Raw genomic sequence first — 23,330 nt, forward strand, 5'->3', positions numbered from 1 at the left:
CAGTCTCAGACAAAAAACATAGAAATTTTAGTTTTTTCGGTGCAGTACTAACTGACTTTTTGTGGATGAAGGGGGAAAATTTCTAAAGAAACTATGGAGCTGCGTCGGTGAGAGAGTATAACAGGTAGTTTGGTTCCCGTTAAGAGTTTCAAAGCTGACGTTTCGAGTGTTAGCCCCTCGTCGTAGCAAAATACTTTTTTGGGGTTGCGTCTGGTTTACGAAGACATAGAAACTGGGGACGTATTAATTTCACGCTACTTTTTTCCTAGATTTACATTTACACAAACAAAATTAGCTCTAGTGTGACCCGGCCCTAGAGAAAACAAATGTAATCTCCGATTAAATTACTACTAACAGTAAATTGATAATTTGCCTTATTTGACGAAACTCCTAAGTATTGGCTTCTACTAAGAAAAAAAAAACTTTTAACCGGTAATTAATACTGTCTATGAAAATTACTATATCTCTATTTGATAGATGTTTTATCGTGGTGAACAAAACTCCTATTATAACCAATTGATAGTTGTGTAAGACGAATCTAGTTAACCGGCTCTAAATCATGGCCAGGAAAATTGGGGAACAACTCCATCAATTAAAGGAAGAATTTCCAATGTAAATACTTCCTAAAAAAAAAAAAAAGAAACGAATCTCTTAGTAAAAGTTAGAAGTTTACTCCGAGACTTTCTATCTCATTTTATCGGATTAAAAAGGAAAATTATACCGTCATTTTTTGAAACTTTTTCTTGTTTAGTTCCTGAGAGCACTGTTATAATTACACTGAAGCAGCTAATGTATTGTAACGCATAATAATGATAGCTAAAAATTGTTTAAACGCTTTATTTTCCAAATCAGTTGTACTCCTTTGTGTTTGTCGACGCCTGTCGTAGAAAACAGTTTACTACGGTTTCTTTATAGAGAGGACAGGTTTTTCTGTGTCGCAAAAGCATACCAAAATATGGTGGCCTCGGAAATCAGGTGATTACTTGTACAAACTGCACTTCACTCATTTCAATTGTCATTATCTACCGTGTGTTGTTAGAAATTAGATGCTTACGAAGGATAATGCTATAAATTTTTTTGTAACAAACAGTGAGTTATGGTTTGATTATATTTCATTTAAGACCATTCCTTCTGTCTCAGTTCTACTCTTCTAATCTTGCCGCTGACTGTCTTGGGTAAGCTATCCACAAACTCAATCTGCAAAGTAATTCAGGAAATGAGTACATTAAAAGATTTGTTTCCTAAAGTAGAGTGTACACCCCTCTTTTACATGCAAGTAGCGGGATAGAATGCTAATCTCTTACATTTATGTATATTAGCCTTCCTGGCCTCGACAACTTTAAAAACAACAGGATTTTCGCGTAAAAGCGAGCCTCAGGGGGCTAAAATGCATAATTTGAATCAAAGGATAATAATCATTTACGCCATTGTGGAAAGGTCTATTTTCTTTAATTCAAAATGTTCTTTTGGCGAAGCCGTTTTTCAAAATCATTGCTTCAATCTTTAAATCTACCACCTCCAAAATCAACGCTTATAATTTCTCCAGCGACCTACCACAACGTACTAGCAATTTACAGGCATTTCAACATTTCACATGTTCGTCATTCCTAGTGGAATTTCTCAAGCGTTCTAGTTCATTCCTTGTTCAGCCAAGGTCGATCTAACCGTCGACAGGTTACCTTTCTCGGATACTTGTACGGTGCTGTTGTTTCTTTCACGTGGTCTTGTAATTCCTGGACCAATGCTTCTCTGTCTCCAGTAAAATGTGGTGAGAGAGTAACAAAGGCTTTCACAATCTATACACAAACGAAAAAAAATGAACAAGGAAGTTAATCAATTAAATCCTTGCAGAAGCTTACGTTACCCGCTTTTTTTAGGGCAAACTATTTGAAGACGTTTTCATCGAGTGTACGCTTCAATTTGGTAAGCTCGGTATCATAAGGATAACATATGAAAAACACAAAGCTTAATTTATTTTAGAGCATCACAGTTTTAATGTCTGCCAAGATACTCAGTTTTAAAATAATAACCTGTTCCTCATGTTAATCTTAGTTTATAACGGCTCCTATGTAAGTGGGTCCAAATGTACATCTCGGCTGGTGAGCATCCTTTAAGATATTTGTTACTTAAACAAGGACTTCTCCTTGTACCTCCCTATCAAAGTCCACTCATCTCACCTCCCCCCTAAGGGAATCGGGACTACTGACAACAGCTGCCTCTGCGACTGCTTGGTGTTCTATCAAGGCGCTTTCAACCTCGAATGGACCAATTCGATAGCTTAAAAATTCAAACAAACACAAATAAACAAGAAGAAAACGAAAAATGTACACAAGGGAAAAAAAGAAAAATATTTAACAAAATAAATGTGGACTAATTTTAAAGAGTATTTGACAATCTTCCACCGTGTGAATGTAACTTGTATGCAAAAGGTTTGGACTACTTCTGCGATGGAGGGTTCTAAGTGATAACATCTTAACTTTGTAAACAGCACATGGCGCGCGATGCTCAACGATTGTTCTTAGAAACTCTGAAAGGTATCTGATGAGTTTCTTTGACGAGACAAAAAGCCGCGTCATACCAGCTACGAGCTATTTTGTCACAGGTATTAACAATTTCTATTTCAATCTCTGATCATATTCATGGGGCTTTTAGGAACGTTAACAAATGGTACGCTCCACAAATGATACACCTTATGATTTCCTTCAGATCGCGGGAGATGAGTTGGTTTCACTTGCGTTTGAATTAAAAGTGAGATGATTCTATTTTTTTACTATTACCTTGACCTTGGGGGTTGTTCTGAGTCTTTGTTCAAATCCCAATCAGGCTTAGTGTGACATTTTGGCAAACTCACTTCTACTTATTTAATCAAAAAGTACCTAACTCATTTGCTCGTTCGTTTACGTATTGTTTCTACTCTGTTACAAAGACGCCTTTCATGCACGTACTGATTTATTTACACATTTATTATTGATTAAAAATAAAATGTTCAAACCACATTAAGCTACCAACCCCGCTGAGAGTATGACGTCATCAGATCGACCAACAAAATAAAAGTAGCCGTCTTTGTCTTTGTAAGCTTTATCACCTAAAGCATAATGTTCAAGATGAGAAAAATACAGGTACAGTTAAGAGGTATGGTAACTCTTTGATGGATCCGAAGTCTTCTATCATCACGCTACAATTCGATCTGTTTTTTTTTTCATTGTTTGTGTGTATGCATGCTCTCCTAGTCATTTCCTCTGTTCAGTCCAACTTGTTATTGAAGAATTTATTTTAATGTTTGTTTTCCTTCCGCCTCGATTAGCATCGGTATTTTGCGGGTTGGGATTGTTAGATATGTATTTCAATTGCTAAAATAAATAAAGTTTGTTTTTATTCGTTGTTTTGTACAGCAGGCCGAGATAAAACAAGATCCTATATTTTAAAGGTCCAAGGTGTTTTAGTGGATTGATCTAAACTTAAAGAAGGTACAGAGGTTATACATCAAACGTCGACAAGGTCTCTGGTTTATAAAATTTCATCAAAAAGCATCGGCCGTAATTTCATTATTAAGTTTAGTCATGAAGACTATCAAAGAATGTGGTGAACATTATGCATGCTTGGAAAAAACTGAGATTTCTAGATCTAGGGACTTAAATTTAACATTTACAATTATTTTTAATTTACCAGTCCAATAGAAATTATCATGCAACACAGCATTTGTTCGATCAGGATCATCCTGTATAAGAAAAAAAAAACACCTGAGCCGAAGGTCTGATTCGTTTTAGAGTGTTAAATTTATAGTATTTCAGTCGATTTTTGCTCTCTAACATAACCTGGTTATGTTAATAAATTAAATTAGAGGCCCTAAATCGTTTCCCTGGATTAACGACATCGTTTATCTCAGCGAAGAACACTGTCGCACGGGGGCCTGTTTTTGTTTTGTTTTGTTTTTCATGTTACTTTTTTAAAAGGATAAAAAGCTAGAAAAGAAACAAACACGTAAAATTGAAAATGTGAAAATTACCACGTAGCGAGTAAAAAGTCCCACAGGTCTGTTTGATGAAACTTCCACAACAACTTCACCTTCTACTCCATCCGGGCATTCGTTCCCTTGTTCATCCACAATCTTAAAAATTAGACTTATTAAGTCCTTTATGCCGTATGAACTCAAATAATAACTCTAAATGAGTGACCGTTCGCTGGAGATAAATAGATAACTAATTCCCGTTTTTAATTTTACAGCATTCGTTTAAAATTTTTATATCTTATTAAATTTGCATTCATCTGTTTACATTGCTTCGAACTCAACTTTTTCCCCAAAGTTTGCGGTTTGGTGCCACAAAGTTTGAGAATGATTCCTTGACATCGAGCCAAAAAGGACATGTTGTGCAATAAAACAATCCCCATCATAACCACTAACACCACCCGTCGGTATCAAATGAAAAACTTGCTTCAAAGGACAAATATAACTGGAAAATTCACCAACCTTTACTTTGTATCCTGGCGCGGGCTTACCCATGGATCCCGGCCGATTTTCGAGGCAACGAAAGGTGCCGCACAGCAGGGTCTTAAGTTAAATAACGAAATTTAGAAAATATGACCACTGATATATCAAAGAATCGCCAATTTGTTAGATTACGGTTATTTTGTGGACAAGATTAACTGTCTATGTTCTTACACTGTGTACAAACCAGTTACTTAGAGTGCCAACGCGCGTAATATGCAGTGACAGTCCCTAATTATGTTTGCTGCCAAATAACATCACCAGAAAAATATCGTCCGATTTACTGTAGAAAGATAATCGGAAATGCCATTTTTTGTACCTAACTGAGGACTAAACTGGTGTGAAAGTAAAGTTAGCGTAGTCCTACCAAGGGGATTCATTTGTGTACGTAAGGAAAATTGATCGCATCTTCTTGTTTGACTAAACTTACAGTTTCAGTTTGACCATATCCTTCTCTTATCTCCAGCCCAGTCATTTCTCGCCACTCAGTTCCGACCTCAGGATTTAAAGGCTCTCCTGCGCTTATACAATGCCTCAATGACGGAAACTTGTATTTGCTAAGGTCCTCTTGGATCATCATTCGATAGGCTGTGGGGGCCGAGCAAAACGTGCTTATTGGGTACTTTTGCAGCGCATCTAATATAGCTACGGGCTCAAAACGTGCCTTATGGTACACGAATACGCAGGCACCTTGAGACCATGGGCCAAAAAAGCTGCTGTACGCAGACTTTGCCCAGCCTGTGTCAGAGAGGTTCCAGTGGACATCCTCAGGAATGTTGTCCAACCAAAATCTGTGTAGCGAAGCAAAGGTATTTCGAACTGAGCGAATACAGGCTACTCGATAAATCATGAGTGTTAAAACAGTGTCAGTGAAATTTGAACAACACTGAAGGTTTGCTTTTAAAATGAAATGAAACTGCTTTACCTACGGACACGCTAACTAACAGTCATTTTCTTGGATTTTGCTTTAAAAGTTAGCCATTAAAAGACGGAAACATCTTATTTCAACATTTTTCATTCTAAGCTTTTTCTTTTTCTCTTTGGGTGCCTGTCGCATCATTTTCCATAAAAATAATAAAGAAAACATGAAATTGACTTCTATGATAACCTGATACCACTTCTTGACGTCATATCTCGTTACCTTACCAACCACAAGAAAACGTGAGAAAAAGGCGAAGTGGTCTTGAGAAAATCCCCTTGAAATAACCAGCGTAAGTCTTCAGTGCCCGACAAGTTACGATGAAATCAATAATGTGCAACTATAAGTCTTGACCGCTACATCAGACTTACTTTCCAGTTGTAATGTGCCCCAAACCACAACTAGCGTGTGTGTGCTCTGCCATCTTTGGGAGTCCTGTTGTTCCACTTGTGAAAAACACTGTCACTGGTTCGTTACTCAGTGTTTCTTCGCACTGAAAAACATTTAACAACACCTAATATCTCGTGTTCACACAGAGAGAGAATTCGCCTAGATAACTAAATGAAACGGCAGGATCTTCACCAAATCGAAGAGCTAACTCTAAAAATAGTATCGTAGTTTATTGATATCCACAAATTGTTGGAAATAAGAGTACTTACTTGATGCTCATTCGAAGCCTGAGCGTAGAGGTCTTGGAAAGGAAGCCACCCTCTCCTAAAACAAAAAAAAAATGCTTAAGTCAATATAACCCTTGAGTATTATTTGATATAATGACACCAAGAAAGGACTGTCTTTACCTATTTGGAGTCTTTTCATCTTCTTTCACGAGTAGCTTAGATTTCAAATATGGTGAACAATTAGCAACCTTCAATGAAAGAAAAAAGCTGTCAACATTTTATTAGACAAATTTAATGCAGTTCCAAGTCGTTTCTGGTTGATCATCTACCGACCATTTATTCACAATGTTATCATTCAACATCAAGGACCTCAAAAACTTTTTTGACTTTCAAGATTCACCTAATATCTCTTTTGTTTCAGACGAGTTGCTGATAACTGCATACAAGTTCAACATAATTTCACAGACTAACCGGACTCTCTTAGAGAAGTAACCTACTGCCTTTGTTAAGAATAATCTGACTATATTCACACCATATGTGTGCTTTAAATTTCAGCACAGTTTGAAACAAAGTAACCATACACGAATCTGCCAAGAAGTTGAAACAGGTTCCGTTTTGTCGCCTCTAACCAGTAAGTGGTTTATGATATGCAAGAAAAGTTTGTTTTTTTTTTACCTTGAGAGCTTAAAAAAAGAGCTCTCTCTTTTTGCAAAATATTCATTTCAGTCATTTATTTTTTAAAGCAAAATATAAGATTGTGTTTTGCGACTAAGTCTAACCGCCATAACACCTAACTCTTTCAATAATGTACCTCATCGACGAACGCAGCACTTTCCTGGTCTGCAATGATGCAAGTCGCCTTAGAAGCCAGCAGCCGTGACTCGATGTCTTTCGCTCGTAACTGAGTTGATCCAGGACTGATAATAGTTCCTTAAAAAAATTAACCCAACATATCACTAACTAGTCTTCTCCATAGACCTTGAGATGTCACGCAATAAGCGTTACTTGACAAACCAAAGAGAAATTAATAAATAATTGAATAAAGGGGTAAGTTTCTAAAGAAACTGTGGTGCTGCGTCGGTGGGAGAGCATAGCAGGTAATTTAGTGTTAACAACTGAGTTGAAAACGTAAATTGGCCACCGTAAAGAGTAAAACGGTGGCCAATTTACGTTTTCAACTCAGTTGTTAACACTAAATTACCTAATAAATAATCGGATTCTTTGGACTTGAAAGAAATGTGCTTTTTCCATAAGAGATGTGAGAATAAAAAATACAGAAGAAAAAACCAAAGGTAACGTGCAAGATTGCGACTCTCTTGCTTTATTGTCCTGCTACAATGGCTAATTTGCAAAATGTCAAATGCTGATAAAAGGCGACCAAATTTAAAGTATGTGCACCCCAAAACGGAAGATATACAGAAACGGGAAAGATCTGCATGTACACCTGATTGAAACCTCAATTTACAGACAGAGCAAAGGGAATAAGGCATAGTGCTACAAATCTAGGTGGTATCCGAAATGTTGTGATTTTGAAAGTATATATTATCACTACCAGTTTATACCTGTCCGTAGGCAAGCGATGTTGATGAGCCACCATTCTGGAAGTCTCGGCAAAATGACCATGACACGATCCCCCCTCTGGACATCACATGCACCCGCTAGAATATTCGCAGTTCTTGAAAATAAAAGGAGAAGATACATGCAGCTACTTCCTTTCACAACATCACTGAAGGAGACCATAAACGTTTTGGAAATAAGAACTGCCGATGACAAATCTACTGAGATCAGCTCTTTACTGTATAAAACACAACTTAATTTGCTGCCCCCTCAACTGATAAAGTCTCAGTACCAAAAATTACGGGCTACGTGATGCATTCTTAATATTCACCTTCTGCTGTTTTCTGTAAGTTTCTGGAATGACCATTTTATTTCTTTTCCTTTATCGTCGACCCACCAGAAGGCTGGGTTATTTTCTGTTCGTTCTCCTGTCTAAGAAATAATGAAGTTTACGAAAAAATTGTGAAAATTAAATTGAGTTTTAGGGAGTGCACTGGATTGCCACAATTCACCATTCGCAAAGGTGAGAAGGACAAAATTTCTTCAAGAAGTTTTAGAATATCATTTGACATATAGTTCTGCGTTTGTAAGGTAGGTTTTACAGCGAGCGACGTATCATCTTTCTTTTACACAGGTGAATTTTCATGCTCATGTAAATTCGAGATTATATGGAACGAAAACAGTTACGTGACAATGATGCTGTCACGTAAACTCCACAAAACGGAATTTTCACCCATTTTGATTCAAAATTAAGCAAAATGATCGCGCATTACGTGATCTATTGTTTTAAGATATGAAGCTAGGTTTTTGTGTTGATTAAATTTTAAAACGCACTGGTGTACCATGAGAATTTCAAAACTGAAAATGAATCATTTTAAGCCTGCCGTAGAAAGCTGTAACTAAGTTTTCCGTCGAATCAAGCCACTAGAAACTTAACTCGTGCCATAAATTTCCAACCTTGAATGCTTTCATGAAGAAAAAATTAGCAATTTGAAACAAATGGTTCCTGAAGCTGAGACGTTTACACCTCGCGTGCCGCTGATCAACCAAATCAGTTGAACTTTGACTTTCACATTCACTGACAAATTAGACGATCAACCGAGACGAATTAGAGAACAATAACTCGGTATCAGAAAACTTTCGTTCAAACCTTCTCTTTTTGCGCCCATTCATCAAGAACATTGGCAAAGTTAAAGTATTCTGGAACTCTGATGTGAAATTCTCTCCGCTCTTTCTCGTAGTCCGTGAATCCAACTTTCGAATCAAACACTGGCGGTGTTGTTGTGTGAACATGTCCAGAATTCCACCGTGAAAGGATGCAATCAATTGCTGCAATACACCCATGGTGTATCCTAGATGATCTCCATGATTGAAAGCGAAACCTAAGCGCTGTAGCTAAGCAAACCAGCCGCATTTCGATCGCCACCAAGATTGATTCACCGCATTATAGCCGAGTTGGATTGCGTTACAATTTGGTGGAATAAATTAACTATGATTTATCGGTCAGCGGAGCCTGGGCCGACCTTTCCTCAGCTTATTACAAGCTAAGGGATGGAAGGTATAAACGACAGTTGTAGTTATGAGAGGTATACAGGCCTGACTCCGCTGTTTCCGCCCGCATTTTTTTTACCAGGGCTTTTGTATAGGCTACAGACCCATAAAAGCAGATGCACTGTAGACTTTGATACCACTGAATATTTTCAAATCAATATGTGGATCATCGTAATACACAAATCACTCTTCGCCCGTGAAATTCAGCAATTTGTCAGAGATAACACATCCATCTTTAGCGATGGACAGTTTACATATATATATATGTCATTCTGTTTGAATGGTCTAGTAAAGCTGGCATAGTGAACGATGAAGCTTGTAGGAGCAGAAGGTGTTCTCAGACAACTAACCAAAAGAAGAAGAAATGCAAATGTTGTGGAGATACTTTATTCCACTAAGAGATACCTTATTTGACTGGGAGTAAGAACGAACCTGTGTGCGGTCTAACTTCGGTGTTTTGCCTAATCATGTTGGATGAGCAAAGCGTTCACTGTCGAGCACGAGACCATAATTGGTGATTGTCAAGGCAGTCGATACCTTTAACCAACCGAGACACGGTTAGTTGTTCGAGCATGAACAACCGAAAAATAATGGAGACTCAAAAGCTGCCATAGTTGTCACGATTGCAGTTATCTTCACCTGCTAAGATTTGTCTCCTTCTATGTTTCGATCTATTCCTCTAAGCTTAAAATCCGGTCTCGATGGGAGTAGTTAGTTTTGTTTTCTCGAGAGCCTCAATGTTCATTTCGCTGTGACCCTTAGGAAAACAAACCAACGGTTTCCCTCGAGACCAGAAATTAAGACCATCCTTTAAGGCACGGGGATCTCAGAGGTTTTACACTGAGTTGTGACTTAAATGATTTTCCCCGGCGATGGATTCTGGACTTTCTTTGACGTCGAGGGTCCTCGATCTGGTGACGTGAAATTTGTATCACTCTGGGCTTTAGCCTCCAGTGAAACATTGTTTCTTCACGCTCATTAAAGTTTCCTGATGTCAGCTACCACTCTTCTTTGTGTACTCATCTATAGATTGTCTCACTTTTTTCACTGTCCGTTCCACAAGCCTCATAAATTCACGCACATCAAATGCGTAGTTTCTAAACTTGGGATGATCACTATACCGTGGATGTAGTTCCTGAAAAATACAAAATAAATAAATATGGTATGTTTTTTTAGTAAGAGTACGTTCCTGCTCTACGCCTACTGCTATGAATTCACCCCAATCATTCTAAGAATGGAAGAAATAGAACTGTTTCCACCAGAAAAGTCTGATCTCAGCTGTTGAATGGAATACAGAGAAGAATGAAGGCCTAATATTCACTTTGCACGGAAATAATTCCGCAAACCAGACATCAAAGGATAAAAATTAAAAAATCGAAGATGCTTGTTACCTCAGTGTGTTCAACAACTTTGTCCTCGTTTTCCCAAGTAGTGTAAGAGACTCCCCTGAAAAAACATATTTCAGAGAGGAACAATTTGAAGTTCAAATCAGTGCTCTTTAGATTTTCAGGGAATTATTGAAACCCAAATGAAAAAACGTGAAAAGGAACTTTACGTACCTGAGTCGCGCTAAATCTCGATAACAATTCACATCACCGCAGTTGTAACTAGGGAGAAAAAAAAACCCTCATGAATAACACTGAAATATTCTATGCTAACTATACTAAAAGTACTAGCTAGAGATTACCATAGCTCACTTACTGGAAAGAAAGGAAATCAAGAAAGCCTTTGAACATCCTTAGATGCGTTATATTACTTACAGCTCAAAGAGATTAGCCCAATCTGGGAGAAAGAGGGCATGAGAAAGACCAGCACCGTGCATTCCAATAAATATATCTGTGTTATGGCTCCGCTAAATACATAAAAAATTTAACATGAGTAAAAACGTTATTGCTATTATTTATATTAAAAATCGTAAAACAGTGAAAGTTGCTTTAGGTATTTGTTCAGGAAGGAAAAACTTCTCATGACAAAGATGCAGAAAACGAAATCAAATTTCTGTACAAAAAATGTGTTATTGAAACAAACAAACCAACCAAGAGGTCACCATTGATGTTCACGATTAAACATTAAACTTACTTTTAGTTGTTCAGCAAACGGCATATCCCTGAAAAGAAATGGATGAATAAAGGTGCTCATGTATTGATTATTAGGTAGAAAGAGTAGTTTCTTGGACAACGTTAAATTTTATAGATTGCATTATATTTATTGGACAACATCCTCCACTTTCAGTTTCAACTTCCAAAGATCATTGTTACCATCTGCACTAAACAAGGTATACTTTTCTAAATTTGGAGCTGGAAGTTAGAACTACAATTTGTAAGAAGATGAGATATACTCTTGTTATGTAATTATCTGCACTTGTCTGCTATTAATAAGTAGGAGCAGATTTTTACAGTGTAATTGAAGAATTGAGAAGCCATAAAATCATTAGAAATATAAAGCACAAAAAAATTCCACAACTGAGTAATACCAAGAATATTGTGAGACATTCAGCTTCACTCCAGGGTATGTATCCAAAGCATGAATAATCTGCCAAACAAAATTTAAAAAAATACTTGGGAACATTACATTCTTTCAGAGCCAACATTTCTTTTCTCACTGGGTCAAGGTGCAAATGTTGTCTCATTAACTAATAACCCCCAAAATAACTTTTTGCTATATCCCCCTCCAATATTCAATTTGGACAACAAAAGGAAAAGAGAGAAAGATATAATTTGTTTTTTCAGGCAGGCATACTAAAACAAAATAAAATTAACTGCTTTGGATAAAAATAAAATCTATCATCACATAATGACTGTCAATGAGTCCAACCACTATAAGGAAGTCAGTTTCTGAAAATGAAAAGGCAGAAATAGGGAAGGGATAGTTCTTTAAGCTCCTCTTCTAGAATGAGGAAGGAGGGAGGGGAGGGGGAGGGGTCAAAAATGCTGCTGAGTGTATTTTATATTTAACATTTTTATACCAGGACATACATAGATGTACATATAGCAACCCAAAATCCGTAGGAATACTTTCCCTTGGGATAAAAACCTTATCACCGGCTTCCTCTGCACTCATCGTAATTGATGATACATGTACATGTAAGTTGTCAAAAACCTGATGTTTCCCCAACAAATACTCTCACCTCTCCTCCAACAAATTAAATTTCAATTTTTTTAAAATTAAGTTAATTGTAATAAAAGTCCAGAAATGCAACAGGAAAGGAAAACAAATTCAAGTCACCTCATTCTCATTTAAAATGTTTCTAAACTTTGTCCCTCTGGATAGCAATGTTATACGAATCGGTTCACTGCTGTTCTGAAAATAAAAAGACTTTATCCTATTACCTTGAAGTGTATTTTAATAGTGTTACATATTAGTTGGTCTGAGCAAGTCTTATCAGCCTGGTGCCTCATCACTGAGGAAGCTTCTAAAGCATGAAGCACTGACAGAAGTGTATTACCAGTTGGCTGTTGGTCCATCACAGGTAGCCATGACACTAGGTTGGTGACTACGCAGTTATACTCCTGGGTGGAAAGATGCACTGTGAGAGTGCCTGGCCTGAGATCGTTATGCAACGTGGATCATTCAGGGCTTGAGCATTGATCATGATGACATGATCAGTGGAGTTCAGCATGCAATTAATAATGGTAAATGAAAGATAAGGCATGTAAATGAAAAGTGTTAAATAACAAGATAATTTGGTTTCATTAACTGAGTTGACAGTATAAATTTGCCATTGTAAAGAGTCTCTAAGCTGACGTTTTGAGCATCTGCCTATCATGGCATTTGCTCTAACAAACAGCTAATAATACTTGAAACGTCAGCTTATAAAATCTTAAGTGGCCAGTTTACATTAACCAAATTATGTTGTTATACTCACCCAATGATGTAGCACCACAGTTATTTTTAAAAAAATAACTCCTTCATCAAAGTGCAAAATATTCTGCACAAAACCAAACAAACTTAAACTAAGACATTACAAGTATGTTGCAAAATGCCTCTTATAGCACAGGCCACCCCAGCTTACATCTTGAGAAAAAGCCAGCAATTAATTCATGAAAGTGTCATGCATTGTGTTAAGTTGCGAGAGGAACCATTGAGAATTTGAACAAGCTATAAGGAGAAGTATGGGGAATGAAATATGGTAGATTTACAATGCTAAATATTTCGAAATATGAACATTTCACACATAAAACTTACAGACATCCTATGTGTCTGTTGTAGTTTCAAACAATTTCTGCTGTTTTAAGCTTGCTTTACCATCACTGTTATTCCTGTCAAAGATGAAGTCAAGCTTGACTTCGTCTTTTGATAGGAATAACAATGATGGAATTTTCTGAACATGTCAAGCAAGATGAAGTCAAGCATGAATAACAATGATGGAATTTTCTGAACATGTCAACAAGACAAAGTCAAGTTTGACTTTGTCTTTTGACAGGAATAACAATGATAGAATTTTCTGAAAATGTCAACAAGACAAAGTCAAGTTTGACTTTGTCTTTTGACAGGAATAACAATGATGGAATTTTCTGAACATGTCAAGCAAGACAAAGTCAAGCAGGAATAACAGTGATGGAATTTTCTGAACATGTCAACAAGACAAAGTCAAGCTTGACTGTCTTTTGACAGGAATAACAATGATGGAAAAGCAAGCTTAATAAATGACAGAAATTGCTAGAAACCACAGCTGCATGACAATGCTGCCAATGCCAATACATGACACTTTCATGATTAATAGTTTGCTTTTTCTTGAGACTTGAGCTTAGGCCACCTGTGCTTATAGGTAGAAATATACAATCATACCGCAATGGAAAAAAACATTGGAAAACACAATCTTCACCTGCAAGTTCCTCTCTTGGATAATGCCCAGTCTTCCCATGACATGTTCAGAAAATGCTTTGAAAAGACCACTCTTGGAACAACCTGGAGTCTGGAAAAATTAAAGACGATCTCTGACTATTAAAACATTTTTGTAGATAAATGGTGAAAAAGGATTCTGTATTAAAATAAAATGTAGAGCCACTAGATCATTGGCTAACTAGTCTCTCAGCCCTATCTAAACAATGTAAATGTCAGCCTAACTCTTGTTTGGCTGAAAAGCTTAAGCTTGGCATTTAACAATGAAATAGGCTATTGTAAGTTACAGTGTAACCTAAAATGATCACATATAGTATTAACAAACAGAAAAATAAAGAAAACTAACCAGAGGTGTGTTGTAGTACAGTCCAAACACCATTCTTGGCAGAAGGGCAAAGATGGCTTCTTTAAAACACACCTACAAACACAAATTAAACTAATATTAAAAGATATGCAAGACAAGAATACTCCAGTAAACTTTCAATAGTTGTAGCACATTAAACAACAACAAATTTACCCTCTTGTTTTCATATTCCTTTCCAAGATAAAGAATAGGGTTTGATGAAAACACTTTCCATGTTACTCCAAAGTTCCCCAAACTTCGTCTCTCATGCTTGATAAAAAAAATCAATTCCACAAAATCAGATGACAACAAAAGAGATAGAAAAGAGGTGTAGGACATAAGGAGAACTCTGCAATATTTCTGTTTTCATTGAAACCCAGAAAACTGTGAACCCTGGAAATATTAGAAATTAATCTAAAATGTTGTTGTATCTGGAAGAACAATTAAGCCAATCAGACGGAGGGAAACTTATTTGTAAGCTGTAAAGACAATATCTTTTTTTTTGTTTGGTGATTCTGATCCTAAATGTGAATGGCCAAAACACATTAAACAGAACTTAAAAATTGAAGGTGCTTAGGGCTTTATTTTCTGAGTATGTTGTGTTAATGGCTCATAACACTTATTTTTTTTACTATTAACATAAAGATACTGCATGTGTATTTGAAAGTTTTGTTTGCACAATCACAACACATGTAGTAAAGGAGAGAAGCCTTTCTGTACAACTTAATAAGCTCAGTCTATGGTTTGTATTACTGCTTACACTTTAATCTTCCATGTTGCCTTGCACCACAATAAGACCCCAAGAAATTGTTAGCATTAATATTACCCAAAACCTAGTGAAACTGTTAATCCTTAGATGGAGTAAACTTGGAATAATCACTATCTCTTGACTACTTGGGGTCAGGACTCTGCTAGTATGATGAACAACTTTGGAATCTTTCAAACCTTTTCCCACAGTACAATATTGACATCAGTATCAAACGATCCATTCACATGCTGAGTGACATACAAGTTGAAAAAATCACAGAAGTGATGGTACATGTTTACAACTGCAATAAAAAAAATCTACTCAATAATAATTAATATTAAATTTATGTTAATTACAGAGGTGATACATGAGAGACACAATGACAAAGAAAAAACTGGTCTCTTCATTATTTCTTGACGTTTCTACCATTCTGCGATGGTTACATTGTGTCCTAAGTATAAACCAGGCTTTACAGGTGTTAAATGGAAAATAAACAAACCTGCATCTAATTTCATGAAGAAAGTAGGTTTCTCCACCAGGATATCACAGTGTTCCTCCTGGTTTGGTTTAAAGGACAAGGAAGAGAAATCTTCTACTTCATTTAACCTGGAAAAAGTAGTAACACAAGGAATTAGGGAAAGATAGTGAAGCTTATTACTAACCATGAGGTTTAAACTTAATTTAACAGTTAACTTTCTCCATCAATTTTTGCCATTCATCTTCACTTCATAATAGTATACTCACTGACAAAGAAAAAAGATAAAAATGGTTAAATTTTCTATTTTCGTATAGACTAAATTACGCAAATACTATTCACACAGATGAACAGCACCATATTAAGGTATGTTGACTAGTCCATAATTTTCAGTTAATAACTATCATCGAAAATATGATTTTACCATGAACTAAGCTCCATTCTGTATTTTCCTTCTTCACTGAGGGCACTAGCATCCACTTCACAAAACCCACCAATTTTCTGTGGCTTAAATTTATCTGTCTTTGATGTGCTAGGCGTAGTGGTCATCAACAACAAAATCAATTTATCAGACAGCAACAAAAGAAAGTAAATTTATCATGGTACAAATGTAAGACTATTTATAATATATTTATTTTTTTAATTTTAAAACAAATTAATACCAAGAGTATCATCAAAAGGTAAATTGCTTCCAAGTTTCAAACTTCCTCTTTGTTATAAAACTAAAACTGTTTTCATATCAACTATTCTCATGTAATGAATAGTGAAAATTAAAGCCTTGGGGTCCTAATGTCTCCAAGGAATATTAAAAAAATCCCATCTCACAATAATTACAAGTTGAGGGTTATTTAACTACACGTGTAGCAAACAAACAGTGGAGTGCCTGCTAATAGGGATCTAATTTTCCCCACAAATTCCATTTGAATTCATTTTTTTAAAATATGAATTTCAAACAAAATCAATCATAATGAATGTAAAATATAATCCTCAGAACAGTGTCAATTTTGCATTTTTTATTATTATGAAAGCCTTATTACTCTCACTTGCAGTCAAACAAAATTGATGGCTAAACAGTTTTTCCTCTGTAAGGAAAATCAGTTGTGTGTTTGATAGACTATTTTCTTTTGATCTATATATCACTAAAAATAGGTGTCATCACAAATTTATTAAGTCATTTCAGTTTTTCAAAATTTGTCATCAACAAATAACATTGAATATATTCCCAAACAGAATCTTTACTTAGAACTTCCTTCAATCTGTACCTTTGTCCATTTGGCATATTCCTGAAATCCATGAATAGATGCTTTGCTTTGCAGTATGTCAGCTGCTTGGAGCAAACAAGAGATGAGGCATCTGCCTGAAAAGTTAATAATAATAATAGATGAGCCATTAAGTTGAATGTTTATCTGCAGTTAGCCTCTGGTCATATCCTTTTGGAGACTTGGAGTAATTGTTGTGTGTTGATTAGGAGTTTGTAACTCAAATATTGGTGGTATCTTTTGAATTTGATCACCTGCTTGTTATACTGTCTATCTGATGGTTGGAGTTGGATTATTGTTATCATTATCCTGAGCTTGATATCATGAAGAGCACCCAGACAGTCAGATGATGCTTTATAGTTATAAGCCTCAGCCAAAACTTTGGGCACCGTTTGCAGATGACTTAACCAATTTAGCCAAAATTATGTCTAAATGTTACTTGATCATACAACACTTCACTGTTCTCATTTTTCCATGCATACCCTCTCTCACCCTAAAACTCCTTAAGAAAAATTTCAGATTCTAACCTGGATTTCCTTTGGTTTACAAACCAATTGTAGACTGTCCTGAACAGATTTCACAAAACCAAAATCACTTTCTTTCCAGAATTGGTGAATTTTGTCTTCAATCCTATAACATATACATAACATAACAAATTGAAATGAAGAATCAATTTCATATCATTACTGAAGGTACAGATATTCTACTTTCCATGCAAACTTTCTGTTGCTAATAATAATTACTGTATGTGATCTTAACATGCTAACTGCAAATTGATAATAGAATAGATGGATCATCAAACTTACTTTTGCGCTATCCACCCTGAAGAAGGGCTAACACTTGTAAATGTCAGCTTTGAAACTCTTCATAGAGGCCAATTTACTTTATCAACTCAGTTGATAATACTAAAGTGCCCCATTATATTCTCCCACCAACACAGCACCATGATTTTTTCAGAAAACTTACCCCCTTTATTGCTTTTGAGTTAGTCAGGCACACAGTGATATGCTAAAATTAAGGGTGTTTCAAGACTTGAAATATTACTGCATTTACCTTTTAGTCCCTAACATCAGTATGTATAGTCTCCATACTGTTCATTACTCATTTACAACAGTGCTGACAAGAAGAATTTGTCTAACAATTGAAGCTCCTTTAGTTGCATCTGGTGCACATGATCAGTTTCTTTTATTCTCATAAGTTCAATGTGTGATTCAAGGATGATCTTTTATGGTGAAATTGGATGTTAATCACTCTTAGGAGGTAAAATGGTTAACCTGTTCATGCCAACAAATGATCAAAACTTGTTAAGGAATGATTAAGTATTTCTCTAATAAAGGTGATAAAAAATAACCAATTAAGACATTTTGAGCGATCTCTGGTGTGTTTTATCTGAGCACCTATGTGAATCTTTTATCAACTTACGCTCTAAAATGTCTGCCAGACATGTTGTCATCGCACTGTGGTTTGATGTACCATTTATCTGCTGAGGTACACCCTGGCTCATATCCCCAGCAGTTCTGAGCCCTATCTGGAGTGCCCTGAAAATAAAAACACAGAAAATTATGTCTAAACACAATGGAACAGTATAGATAAATTAGTTTGCTCAATCACATGAATCAAGGCCCAATGCCATTGCACATTTTATCTTGAAGTTGACGTATTCCTACAAGTTGACCACTGAGCTCCTCACAGCCTCTGATGTCTACTAACTTTAAAAAAAATTAACAATTTCAAGTCTTTGCATGACCAATAACATTTATAAACTGTTTGTGAGTATAAATTTTTTCTTTATGAAAGACTGCCTGAGTTTAATGTAGCACTCATCTATTTTGATACCTGGCAACTATTTTCAGAATGAACCGCTCTTTGAATACATATTCAATTTAATTATTAATAGAGTGGGGCAGTTGTACAAACATCAAAGTTTTGTGAACTGGAGGGAATAATTCAGAGAACACGTATCAAGAATTAAAGGAGACGAATTCTTTAGCTGATTCAGTTCGTAAGCTGATATAAATTAAATATGGTTCCCGAATGACTACCGGTAGATATCTTTACGAGAGTCTCATTTCCTCAGGTCGAGCTCGTTTTTTAAAATGCTCAAAGATACATAAATTACATGATTGTTCGGTTACATGAGATTCAAGTTGACATTAAATAAGCATATAAATTTACGTTCAGCATTGAATTCCACAGATTTTTAACAACGATCCTGGTTTCCATTATTGATCGTGTCAAATCCACTACTTTTCCGAATACACGAAAAAAAAAGTTTAAAAAAACTGGACCGACGTCGAGGGACATCTGTTATTGAGTAAGTTTCTTTGTAGATGTACCTCGCATTTTCCAAGTTTTCTGCAGGTTTGTGGATTGGAACCATCACGGGTTGAAAAGTAAGAGTCTCCTTCTCGATGAGCATTCTCAATTTGATCATTAGTTCCCTGGATTCCAGCTGAAATGATCGTGCATACTTCAGCAAAGACGATAAACAGTCTCGTAAAGTCCATGTTTATAAACTTCGGCCGAGAGGAGCCTGGGAAACATGATCAAATAGCGATCACAGTAAACTGGACACTAGTGTCTTTTTCATCCCCAGTGGTCCCCACAACGTTCTTTGGGTTTTCCCTGTCCTAATCGCATCGTGCAAGGAGCAGGTTTCGGATTCTCTCATGAAGGAAGTATACCAAAGGTGTGTACACGTATTTTATACCCGTTGCTAACATTTCCTGAGCAGCGAGAGCTTTGGGTTCAGAGGGCCTGAACAACATTGTACAAAATTAACCAGACCTAGACCTATGTCTGGCTGCCACATACTGGGTGAAGAGCAATCTTTTTCTCAAAAAAAAAAAAAAAATCAAAGCGAGATTTCGGCTACAAGATCATAAAATATACTGTCAAGATCAACATGAGCTAGTTGTTCTATTCTCATGACTGAGTACCAATTGCAGCAGCGTGCATGGGCTCTAGTGGCGTTTGAAGGGAGATGTATGCGTCTCATAGAAGACTCAACAGAGCGTTTACAAATAATGTGCGATAGCTTTATCTGAGGATTAATTCTTAGCGAAACGATGATAATCTTACTTTAGATTATAAGAATGAGAAAAGATTAAACCGGACATGTCATTTGAAATACCAAATAGACCTCAGACCATGCCTCTAGAGCATCCAACCATCCTGCGCTTGGGTCATTGGATTAGACAGTTAATTTTTCTTTTGTTTGACAATATGTAAATAGTTCATCAAAACTTTTAGGTGAAAAAAAAAATTTACTCTCGCCCTGCAAATCTCTTGAGGTACCGTGGAAGCAGTGTTAACCAGTTTTCATCCTGGTGATAAATTTTTGAAAACAAAACCATTTCTAAAACTCTTATACAATCTCTTGTTCTTCGTAGTTTCGATTATCACACGAAAATTTTATTTCTACAAACCTTGAAACCTTTTTAGAGTGAAAGTTTCGCCAACAAGAAGTAACGATCGAGTCTTTGAAAAATAAGCCAAGAAAACAAAAAGCAACAGCATGCTTATTTTACCTTCAGAATACATATTTTCTTACATTTGACCCAAAGCTCCCAATACCAGACCTTAGGAGTCATTTGGACGAACTTTCATCTCTAATCTTTCGACAGACTCACTTCCTCTCCAGCGATTCCAGCGCATTGCCGTGAATCCACTTTGACCTTTTCAGTACAAACTGTTTCGGCTTGAGTGTTGGCAAATGTTGCACCACCAGCCGCATTTCATGGATGAAGCACAGTTGTGTTGGGATCTGTTATTATCCCGATCTTTGGTGCTAAATTGTAAGCCACGATGATAAGCAAGAGAATCACCCGCCGAGCCTGTTAAAAAAAACTCTTGGATTAATCGTCATGTAACGAACAGTCACCTCCACAGCAACAAACACTAACATGTTCAGAGTGAGGTTTTCGTGAGGCCCAACTTATACTAGCAACATGTTTGATAACATATTTCTTAGTACGCGCGCTCAACTCGCAAGAGACACTGCACGGCAGCAAATTAACAATATGCCATCGAATAGTCGTTGTCAGAAAGTTCAATCGCACCTGAATAACTTCCCAATATTAGTAGATATTTCTCTACCTCATTGGCCACAGAAAATGACTGGTACTCTGCAAATGCCTCCCACCACGGACGTCTTTCAAGTCAACGCGAAGTTTGTTACTGCTGCTCGCAGTCAGGCAATTAATCTTGTCCAACCCGAGCCAAAACTCCCCGTTCAGATTGCCGAAGCCCTGTCTGTAGTCATTCCACGTGTGGAAGAAATCTACAGTGCCGTCATATCTCTTTTGAAACCCCGTTTATTCTCCCCCAGCCGTCGTCTGATCACAGAAGACTTTAAATTCACCCAAACCATCAGAATCGATGTAATACACTCCACTCATCTTGTAGCCAGCCTTGTAAATTTCGAAGCAGCTCTTAGAGGTTACAAGACAGATAATTCAATTTTATGTAATTGGGATTGCAATCTAACGGAATTTAAATGGGAGCTGGGAAATAAATTTTGCTACTAGCAACTTGGAATCTCTGTAGAACATTCGGTTCTATTATTTCATACAACTCGAAAAAACTTAGCTATTTCTTACAAGCCTACTCAAAGATTCGTATACTTGTAATTATCCTTATCGCCACAAATCCTGTCTTTTAAGAACAAAAATATTTATAAGCATAAGTTGTATAAAAAACAATTGATCATTATTGTGTGCATCAAGATCATCATCATGGTCCTTCACGGTAGTCTTCTTTATTGTCAATCGAACAAACGCCCGTTTCACCTGTCTTTCTCTTGTTCTTTCTCGCCGCTCCGTTACTCTCAGATACGCATGAACCATAAATGAGCGTTGATCAAGTCAAACTGATTTCAATGACATAACCTTCATTTAAAAGACGTTCAGCATTTCAGTCTAACCATCAACTTTGCGGTGCGAAGTATGGTGACTAAGTCTTAAGCGATTCAAGATGTTGTTTAAAATAAGGAAGGTTTTCAATACTAATAGTTTAGCTCACTTCAAATTATGAGAGATGTTTTTCAGCTGGACAATCGACCGAAATCTTCACGGTATTAATCTGGTCTCAGGAGCTTTGCTGTAAATCGTCTCTGCTACCAGACGTTAGAACTTCTTCAACTTTTTTCTCTTGATCCTTAATTACAGTCCTTAATTACAATCGGCAAGCAAGTAAAAGTTTAAATTTTGCAAATGTTCGCCTACTAGATAATAGTACAACATGAGATGTCCTCCTATTGACGATGGTTTTTTTTTCTGCTTATCTCTTAAGGAGTGAGAGGGGGGAAGTGGGGCGACCAAAAATATTTAATGGCAACTATTTTACAATTTTTGTAAAAATGGGTTTGAAGCCATGATACACCTTAGATTGTTACTGTAATAAGTACTTACGTGTTTGACACCTTTCTCCTTTGTATCCTGGATGACACTTGCTGCCACTTATCTGTCTGTTTCCCTCACGGCCTGGGTCAAGTTTAAAAAACCGTGTCAAGAATGTCTCTCCCAGTTTTTGATGGCTGTACAAACGATAGACTTTTCTTTGACTAAAATAATTTTTGATTCCTATTTATTTTCATGAATAGGGATTGCAATGAAACTCGCTTTTAACTGTTGAAATATGACGAAGGAAAACATCACAAAAGGCATTAACCTTTTAACTCCCACACCAAATTTGTAATTCTCCTCACTGTCAACCATACAATTCCTACATTGTAAGTTCAGATAATTTAGTATAGGATCAACTAATTAGCCCCAAGCTGATAGTTTTTTTTTATTCTCATCACTTGTCTGGTTGATATTGAATTGATGTTGTAAGGAGAAATTCTGTCTTGGTCACTTGTGGGAGTTAAAGGTTAAACAAAACAAGTACTCAAAAATTCAAATCATTCATTTAAGACAAATCAATTCTTCGTGAATGAATGTATATGAAATGTAGAGAGATGAAAGTGTAAATCAGGAGAATATTTTTTTTCAGGAGGTCAAGGCGTGTGTGAAAAAGAATCCAATTAACAAACTATAAAGAAAGTCTTACTTTTTATGCCTTCTGTTGTTTTCACAGCGCTCTGTTATATCAAATCGACCTCTTTGTCGTCCAGAACCTCCTTGTGGACAAAGTTGCCTTCGGAATTAATGCCTTAATAATCATTTGTGTTTAAATGAAACCTTTGTTGCCTTCAATCCAGTGCAAGCTTTGACAAGTTTAGTAAACAAAAAAATATCATCCGAGGCCTTGCTTATTAACAAGTTAGGAAAACTTATCTATTTTTTGAAACCACAGCTGTAAAACCCTCATCACTAAATGTTCGATATGTTTGGAAACGAGCTGCGTAACTGAGTCGAGTACACGGACTCGAGACTCAGTTATTGGCCAACTTCGAAAAACAAAACGAAAGGTCTTTTTAAGGAACTGTTTTTACGATGTCCCATCATCAAGAGATTATAAACAATTTTTAATTTCTTACCATCGCATAACTAAATAAGGAAATTCCTTTGACTTACAAAATAAAAGTCGCA

The 23,330-nt window shown here is 36.4% G+C and overlaps 2 protein-coding genes and 1 pseudogene across 4 annotated transcripts; all 3 read right to left on the bottom strand.

The window, feature by feature from the left end:
* Positions 1–823: 823 nt before the first annotated feature.
* Positions 824–9,069, bottom strand: LOC113683955 (acyl-coenzyme A synthetase ACSM3, mitochondrial). 2 transcript variants are annotated; one of them, XM_027201245.2, is made up of 15 exons: positions 8,730–9,062; positions 7,911–8,011; positions 7,585–7,697; positions 6,834–6,952; positions 6,203–6,270; positions 6,065–6,119; positions 5,777–5,898; positions 4,917–5,277; positions 4,469–4,549; positions 4,007–4,108; positions 3,667–3,718; positions 3,010–3,085; positions 2,178–2,277; positions 1,680–1,796; positions 824–1,197 (listed from the first exon to the last, which is right to left on the bottom strand). In XM_027201245.2, exons 1-15 carry the CDS (start codon positions 8,991–8,993, stop codon positions 1,117–1,119), a joined length of 1,812 nt encoding a protein of 603 aa, XP_027057046.2. In that variant the 5' UTR covers positions 8,994–9,062; the 3' UTR covers positions 824–1,116. The 2 variants fall into 2 exon arrangements, 1 of the variants encoding a protein (XP_027057046.2); XR_016185881.1 differs by lacking the exon at positions 3,667–3,718 and having other exon boundaries at positions 8,730–9,069.
* A 432-nt stretch (positions 9,070–9,501) lies between these two features.
* On the bottom strand, positions 9,502–19,315 carry LOC113683986 (EGF domain-specific O-linked N-acetylglucosamine transferase). 2 transcript variants are annotated; one of them, XM_089203973.1, is made up of 17 exons: positions 19,134–19,315; positions 18,220–18,335; positions 17,325–17,427; positions 16,801–16,895; positions 15,963–16,070; positions 15,563–15,669; positions 15,261–15,364; positions 14,490–14,585; positions 14,319–14,390; positions 13,956–14,045; positions 12,356–12,430; positions 11,604–11,662; positions 11,210–11,237; positions 10,891–10,982; positions 10,690–10,737; positions 10,522–10,576; positions 9,502–10,265 (listed from the first exon to the last, which is right to left on the bottom strand). In XM_089203973.1, exons 1-17 carry the CDS (start codon positions 19,302–19,304, stop codon positions 10,125–10,127), a joined length of 1,560 nt encoding a protein of 519 aa, XP_089060099.1. In that variant the 5' UTR covers positions 19,305–19,315; the 3' UTR covers positions 9,502–10,124. The 2 variants fall into 2 exon arrangements, with proteins under 2 accessions (XP_089060099.1, XP_089060098.1); XM_089203972.1 differs by lacking the exon at positions 12,356–12,430 and adding an exon at positions 12,460–12,639.
* A 1,053-nt stretch (positions 19,316–20,368) lies between these two features.
* Positions 20,369–21,644, bottom strand: LOC113684000 (ficolin-2 pseudogene; annotated as a pseudogene).
* Between the last annotated feature and the right edge of the window lie 1,686 nt (positions 21,645–23,330).

This window comes from Pocillopora damicornis, chromosome 4 (genome assembly GCF_964200805.1).
Source record: "Pocillopora damicornis chromosome 4, jaPocDami1.2, whole genome shotgun sequence".
Classification (NCBI taxonomy): Eukaryota; Metazoa; Cnidaria; class Anthozoa; order Scleractinia; family Pocilloporidae; genus Pocillopora; species Pocillopora damicornis.